The sequence below is a fragment of the Nerophis lumbriciformis genome, linkage group LG38, assembly GCF_033978685.3.
Source record: "Nerophis lumbriciformis linkage group LG38, RoL_Nlum_v2.1, whole genome shotgun sequence".
Classification (NCBI taxonomy): domain Eukaryota; kingdom Metazoa; phylum Chordata; class Actinopteri; order Syngnathiformes; family Syngnathidae; genus Nerophis; species Nerophis lumbriciformis.
Genome location: NC_084585.2, coordinates 11,949,948 through 11,957,490, shown reverse-complemented (window position 1 = coordinate 11,957,490; position 7,543 = coordinate 11,949,948). Strand labels below are relative to the sequence as shown.

Sequence of the window (7,543 nt, the reverse complement as noted above, 5' to 3'; positions counted from 1 at the left end):
CCTCCTCAAGTAATTGCAGGTTGCTGTTAAACCAAGAGCTATTTTTTACTTCTAATTAGGGGGACACATAATCGGGGTGAGTTTAGTTTGTGTACGTGGGTCTCTGTCTTTTATATGAGACTATTGTTATGTGCAAAGTATACATGATCTGGTACACATTCCGTTTTTCCCTGGATATCTATAAATAATGTGTGTCTGCCCCACTCCATATTTATGTAATGCAGCATTCATTTTACTTAAATAAGGAATGACCAAGTTTTAAGCGGTCTGTCACTTTAAAAAATCTCGACTCGTATGTCTCCTTCTGATTGGCTGTGAGACATCCAGTAGGCGTCTTCTTGTTGGCTGTGCGGAAACAACACGTATTCTGATTGGTTGTAACACTTCCCCATCTGTTTTTGAGCGCTTCCCCTTTTCTTGTTGATCATTTAGTCATGAGACTGATTATATGTGTTTTTCCCCTCCGAGCATGTCTAAACTATAATCGACCAATTCATCCTTTTTTGCGTTTGAAGTCGGTAAGTGTGACGTTTTTTAGCAAATAACCAATAGTTCACGTTGTACTTTATTTGCTTGTTAAGAAATCATGCCGGCTTCTCCACGACATGTGTTTCTCATTAGATAACTTTCGAGTAATAATGAGTGCTTAAAAGTCAACATCGAATTTTTCTGTCTTAAAGTGGTAGTTACGTGACTTGGTGTCCGTCAAGTTTACAGGGGTGTCCAAACATTTTGACTTGGGGGCCGCATTGGGCTGAAAAAATGTCGTTGAGGGCCGAAAGCCGGCTGCATGTAAAGTAACTATATATATATACACCCACAATATTTTAATTTTCCTGAGAGAACTCTCCTGAAGGAATCAAAAAAGTACTATTTATCTAATATATTATTATAATTGGATATTAAGTGTCAGGTTCAAATACAGGACATCTGTTACACAAGACAAAAGGCAAGGAATCAAACAGAGACAGAATTCAATTTGGACTCAATTGAGGAGAGACGTGGTCACTGTACTCTCTGCCTACCTTCCTCTTGTCCTTGGATTTCCGTCAAGTCTTTCAATTCCAGCCCGAAATGAAGAAAAAGCAGTTCCTCAATCAGGATTTGGTTGCCATGGTCCTCTGGTTTCACTCAGTCATGCTGGAATCGTCAGACATGTTGGAATCCGGCTCGAAGGACCAATTAGATGTCAGGTTCAAATACAGGACATCTGTTACACAAGACAAAAGGCAAGGAATCAAACAGACAGAATTCAATTTGGACTCAATTGAGGAGAGACGGCTTCAACCTGTAACCTCTTACAGTGTCTTAGCACGCTCTGACGAAGAAGGTTCTCGTCTCCTCTTTTAATTCAGATGTTCCATGTTCACGCACCAACATATGTCACAATAGGAATGGGGAGGTATGTAAAACAGTCATTGTTTTCAGTCGCTTTGAAGTCCAAGAAGAGGACTTCTCGGGCTTGGCTCTTCCTGGATCCAGCTGGGGCAGGTGTTGGAGGACAATGGACAACCCCTCCCGTCTCCTGTCCACAGTGACTTCAAGAGGGCAGCGTGTCGTAAATAGCGTTGACCAAATAGTTGGAAGAGAGTTTGTGAATTACTTCAAAGAGAGTTCGTTTAACACTTCAAAGAGAGTTCCTCCAGGAGTTGAGCACATCCTGCCATCTGTCCGTGCTGAAATCACAGTGGCGTTTCCCGAGCCTTCATCCTTTTGTTAGGCCTCGAAATACAGCATTCATAATACAACATTTCTTTTGTGATAACTTACAAACAATTATTCCAACATTAAGAGTATGCAAAAGTACCTTGTTTACTTCTGTGACAACCAAAGTTTTGTAATCAACCACAATGATCAAGCAGCTTAAATGCACCAAACATGGATAAGTGTGGAGAGTGTAAAACATTTTCCCATAATGCTTTGTAATGGATGTGGATGGATTTGTAATGGGTGTAATTTAGATTTTCTTTTTTTATGGTGAATGGACATTTTTTTTTTATAATATCCACACATTTTTGGGGGATTTAGGAAGGTTGTTTGCATTCGGTTATATGAATAGATGCTGCACATTCCAAACATGAAAAGTCTTTGACCAGGAAAAACTCATGTTATCCACTTAATTGTGTCAAAATAGGAGCATTAAAAATGTTGTACTTTTTAAATGAATATAAGATTCCTTATTAAAACTCATGACGTCTCGCGGGCCAATTTGAAGACGCGGGCAGGCCGCTTTTGGCCCGCGGGCCGTACTTTGGACACACTTGGTCAAGATCAAAGTTACAACATACTAGACGAGGCAATTCCTGAAGGAATTGTGATTGGTGAATTGAAATCCTGGATTTTTTTTTTTTAAGTAGAGCGCACAATTCCCAAACAGGCTGAATATTTTGAAGTTAGAACAGTTTGAATCAGATGAGCAATGTGAGAATTGTGGAACTTTGAATGTCCCATTGATTTCAACGGGAATTTCCAAAACATTTAGGAATTTCGGGAAAAAAGGGAATTTTTTTCAAAATGGTAAAAAACTTCTGAATGAGTTGAAATGGTTGGTGTTGGAATTTTTCCAATCGGTGGAGAATTGTTGAAGTAGTAACATTTTGAGTTGAGAAATGGTATTACGGAATTCCTGGAATTTCGGGAAAACCGGGAATTTTTGCAGTTCAAAAAACAACTTTGTTTTTTTTGTCCTAATTAAGAGGAATGTTTTGAGGGTGGAACGGTTGAAGTGGGTTGAAAAATGTGGAAGGAGTAGTCGCCAGAAAAAAGGGTGGAAATAGGGCTTTGGAAAACTAAGAATTCTGGAAAATCCTGGAATTTTTTTTAACTTGGAAAATGGGTGGTTTGAATTCCCAGGATGGTGGAATGTGTTGAAGGTGGAATGGTTTGAATTGGTTGAAAAATTTGGAAATGGTGGAAGTTTGAAAAATGGCCAATTCATTTTGAATGGGAAAAATGTCCCGGAAAACCTGGAATTCTGGCAATTTTTGGAATTTGTCAAGGGAAAGCCCGCGATTCCGTAATAAGCTGAACAGTTTAAAGTTGGGACGGTTTGAATCGGGTGAAAAATGTGGAAGGTAGAGCGTGCCAAAATCTGGAGAAGAAGAAGTTGAATAATAAATACCGCATTTTTCGGACTATAAGTCGCAGTTTTTTTCATAGTTTGGCCGGGGGTGCGACTTATACTCAGGAGCGACTTATGTGTGAAATTATTAACACATTACCGTAAAATATCAAATAATATTATTTAGCTCATTCACGTAAGAGACTAGACGTATAAGATTTCATGGGATTTAGCGATTAGGAGTGACAGATTATTTGGTAAACGTATAGCATGTTAAAGTTAAAGTTAAAGTTAAAGTACCAATGATTGTCACACACACACACTAGGTGTGGCGAGATTATTCTCTGCATTTGACCCATCACCCTTGATCACCCCCTGGGAGGTGAGGGGAGCAGTGGGCAGCAGCGGTGGCCGCGCCCGGGAATCATTTTTGGTGATTTAACCCCCAATTCCAACCCTTGATGCTGAGTGCCAAGCAGGGAGGTAATGGGTCCCATTTTTATAGTCTTTGGTATGACTCGGCCGGGATTTGAACTCACAACCTACCGATCTCAGGGCGGACACTCTAACCACTAGGCCACTGAGTAGGTTCTATATGTTATAGTTATTTGAATGACTCTTACCATAATATGTTACGTTAACATACCAGGCATGTTTTCAGTTGGTTATTTATGCGTCAGATAACGTACACTTATTCAGCCTGTTGTTCACTATTCTTTATTTATTTTAAATTGCCTTTCAAATGTCTATTCTTGGTGTTGGGTTTTATCAAATAAATTTCCCCCAAAAATGCGACTTATACGCCAGTGCGACTTATATATGTTTTTTTCTTTCTTTATTATGCATTTTCAGCCGGTGCGACTTATACTCCGGAGCGACTTATACTCCGAAAAATACGGTAGATGGATTTTGGTGTAGAAAATCACACGTGTGAATACTTTGGAGCATTCACACAATTATAGTGTAGCAACAGCCTCTGCCAGGGTATTTAGGCATGTGTCACTTACCAAGAAAGGGCAATTTTAAACATGAATGTACATAAATACAACAGTTTACAGCCTGATTTTGTGAGACTTGATAGAGATAAAAACATTTACTACATAAATGGGTTTTCTATGTAAGCTTTCAGAAAAACAAGGTGGTGATAATGCTCCCTTTTAGCTTGATTCACAGCTTTTTTTTAAACTGACGCGCTAGTATGATATCAGAGAAATTATGACGTCACGGCAAAACGAAAAAGCAGGTACACAACATGAATTGGTGTATTAATAGTAACACCACATTGATACTTGTATCAATATTGTCATTGACAACACACCATGAATACTTGCATTATTAGTGTCATTTACAACACAACATGAATACTTGCATTAATAGTGTTGTCAATAACAACACAACATTGATACTTGTAAGAATAGTGCCATTGACAACACAACATGAATAATTTACTAGTGCCGTCAATAACATAACATGAATACGTGTATTAAATGCTGTCAATAACAACACAACATAAATACTTGTATCAATAGTGTCATTGACAACATAACATGAATACTTTTATTAATTGTACAGTAAAACAACAGGGGTGCTTGTATAAATACTGTCATTGACAATACATCATGAAAAATGAATTAGTATCATCAATAACACAACATTAATACATGTATTAATAGTGTCATTGACAACACAACATAATAGTCGTCAATAACAACATAACATGAATACTTGTATTAAAAGTGTCATGAATAGCGTTGCCAGTGAAAAGATTATCCACACAATTGATAAAAATGTACAGCAGTGATGTAAGAATGTTAGTTTGTGCATGTTTTATTCAAATCAAGTTTAAAACTACCTACTTGCATTTAGGTAAATAAAGACTTTTTATATTTAAAACCCCCCCCAAAAAATCAAAACAAAAAAAAAACAAGGGTGCTGGTAGCAAACACTACAAAACTGAGCTGGTAAATGCAAGTATAGGCCTTCTACTATTTTATTTTTTTAAACAACGGTTTGCAAAAGTATCTACTGATAACCTCTATTATTCGACAACTACAGCGCCACCCCCGCGTAACCTGAGTGAACTACAAGGATCTGGCGAGAGTCAGGTTACCCCCCGCGACCCCGTAAGGGACAAGCGGTAGAAAATGGATGGATACACTTAAAAAAAACAACTTGTATCCATCCACATCGTTCATTGTTCAAATTTGAGGCTGCCCTTTTCATCTCCAGTTATATTGCCCAAACTAAATAAGCTTGCATTTCATGCTAAGACATTAATTGCTAGAATTTTTCAAAATAAGTTTTGCTATCTGAATAATGCACGTTATTTTTTAAATATTTTTTACAACTCATAGTGTCGTAAATCTCTAGTAGCACTACAGAAAGTTATTTTGCCGCACGCATGCGCAAACGCATTGGCCCAATAACTCTTTTTTTTTTTTTTTTTTTAAGGCTTGAGAGGGGCTATCGTTTCCACAGCACATTGCTAAAACCAAAGTACTGTCATCTGGTCCCTTGATCTAGGATCTTTGACAAGCATTTTATGCAGTAGTTTTTTAAAAAGCTCGAGAGTACTGCATTTTTCAAAGTTAAAATAATATTAAAAGGAGAAGTAAGCCCTTCCTGCTTTTTTCAAAATGTGGTAGTTTGTGATGTTGCCTTTCTCTTCCTAATAGGGATACGGCGTCTTCATCCTAACATGCTGCTGTTCCTCACTGTGATCAGCCATGTTTCCATGGCGACCTCATCTTCTTTCCAGCTGCCCTTCCGGACTGTATGGAACGCCCCCTCTGCTGACTGCCTTTCCAAGTACAACGTGGATCTTGACCTGGGAACGTTCAGCATCGGCCAGAACCAGAACCTAACCTTCATGGGTGAAAACATAACCATCTTTTATTCAGAGAAACTGGGTCTGTATCCCAGGTACAGCCAAGGGAAGGCGGTTTACGGCGGGGTGCCTCAGAACGCCAGTCTGGATGATCACCTGAGTGTTGCCAGAGAGAATATTAGTGCATGTATCCCTGACAAGGATTTCCAAGGCTTGGCTGTGGTGGACTGGGAGAGCTGGAGGCCTGTGTGGGAGAGAAACTGGGACACGAAGCAGGTGTACTGGGAAGCATCAAAAACCCTCGTCAGGTCTAGGCATCCAGACTGGAAGCCTGCACAGGTGGACGCTTTAGCCCACGCAGACTTTGAGGCGGCGGCTAGAAAGTTCATGGAGGAGACGCTGAAACTGGGCCAGAAGGAGAGGCCGGGCGGATTGTGGGGTTTTTATGGCTTCCCCGGCTGCTATAACTCTTACAAAAACACCAGCTACTCAGGTGAGTGTTCGGCCGTGGAGTCCGGGAGGAACGACCAGCTGGCGTGGTTATGGAACGTCTCCTCCGCTCTCTATCCCGACATCTACCTAAGCTTGGAGCTGCGAGGCCTCAGCAAGGAGGTGTCGCTCTACGCTCATTACCGCGTCCTGGAGGCCATGAGGGTCGGAGCTCAGGCGTCTCTGCACACCCGGCCTGTCATCCCCTACGCTTCCATCGTCTACACTTACTCGCTGGAGTTTCTCTCACAGGCAAGCGACAGGAAAAACACTTTGGAGCTTCCAGAAAGTCATTGTTTGGTCTCCCACAGGAGCATCTTATTTACACCATCGGAGAGAGTGCCGCCTTGGGATCTGCAGGGGTGGTGCTGTGGGGGAACAACTATTTATCCAGTTCTAAGGTACCACCAAACTCGCGGTCACATCCACACCTCCACAGTCTGCATGAAATAGAAATATTTTTTTCTTCTCAGGCAACTTGCGATGCCGTCAAGTGGTACGTCGATAACACTCTAGGTCCGTATGTGGTCAACGTCACCTCGGCCGCCATCCTCTGCAGCCAAGCCGTATGCTCCTCAAGGGGGAGGTGCGCCAGGAAGGACCCCAAGTCGCGGGTCTACCTCCATCTGGACCCCGCATGGTGGAAGGTGGTGGCCGCGAGGAAGGCAGAAGGCGGGCCGGGCTACGCCGTGATGGGACGCGTCAGCACACAGGAGGTAATGCACATGAAGGCCCAGTTTGAGTGCAGGTGTTACCCAGGCTGGGCTGGGGAGCGCTGCTCCACACCCAACAACAGATACTTTTAGATTTGACTTTTATTTTAAACTTTGACACGAGTCTTTTAGAATGTATGCATGGGTTGCCATTGTAACATCGCCACGTAAGCCAAGTGTGTTATCAAAATGCTTTTGAAGCAAGAATAAAACCAAATCCAACATTTTTGAAAGGAAATGAAAAGCTTTCATTGTGTAGTATTGTTGTCTATCAGCAGGGGGGGCAGTTCTACAGCTAATGGGCGCTTCATGGAGGTCAAATACTCTGCAGATTAAGTCAATACCTGCTCATTTTACAGCAATTACACAATAAAAGGACTAAAAAAAAGAAAAAAAATGGCGACCTTGGTAGATTCAGTGGTGCTGTGAACAATCTTGTATTATTTTTTCCTG

The 7,543-nt window shown here is 41.1% G+C and overlaps 1 protein-coding gene across 1 annotated transcript; it reads left to right on the top strand.

Annotated features, from left to right (window-relative positions):
* The first annotated feature begins 376 nt into the window (after positions 1-376).
* hyal1 (hyaluronidase 1) lies at positions 377-7,337 on the top strand. The gene is made up of 4 exons (XM_061932316.1): positions 377-518; positions 5,737-6,629; positions 6,689-6,778; positions 6,851-7,337. The coding sequence occupies exons 2-4, from the start codon at positions 5,760-5,762 to the stop codon at positions 7,181-7,183; spliced, it is 1,293 nt and encodes a 430-aa protein (XP_061788300.1). The 5' UTR covers positions 377-518; positions 5,737-5,759; the 3' UTR covers positions 7,184-7,337.
* Positions 7,338-7,543: the final 206 nt, after the last annotated feature.

Coding starts and splice junctions, on each gene's coding strand:
- hyal1 (XM_061932316.1), top strand. CDS start 5,760: ATGCTGCTGTTCCTCACTGTGATCAGCCATGTTTCCATGGCGACCTCA. Junction 6,630..6,688: donor CGCTGGAGTTTCTCTCACAG/GCAAGCGACAGG, acceptor GGTCTCCCACAG/GAGCATCTTATTTACACCAT. Junction 6,779..6,850: donor ACTATTTATCCAGTTCTAAG/GTACCACCAAAC, acceptor TTTTCTTCTCAG/GCAACTTGCGATGCCGTCAA.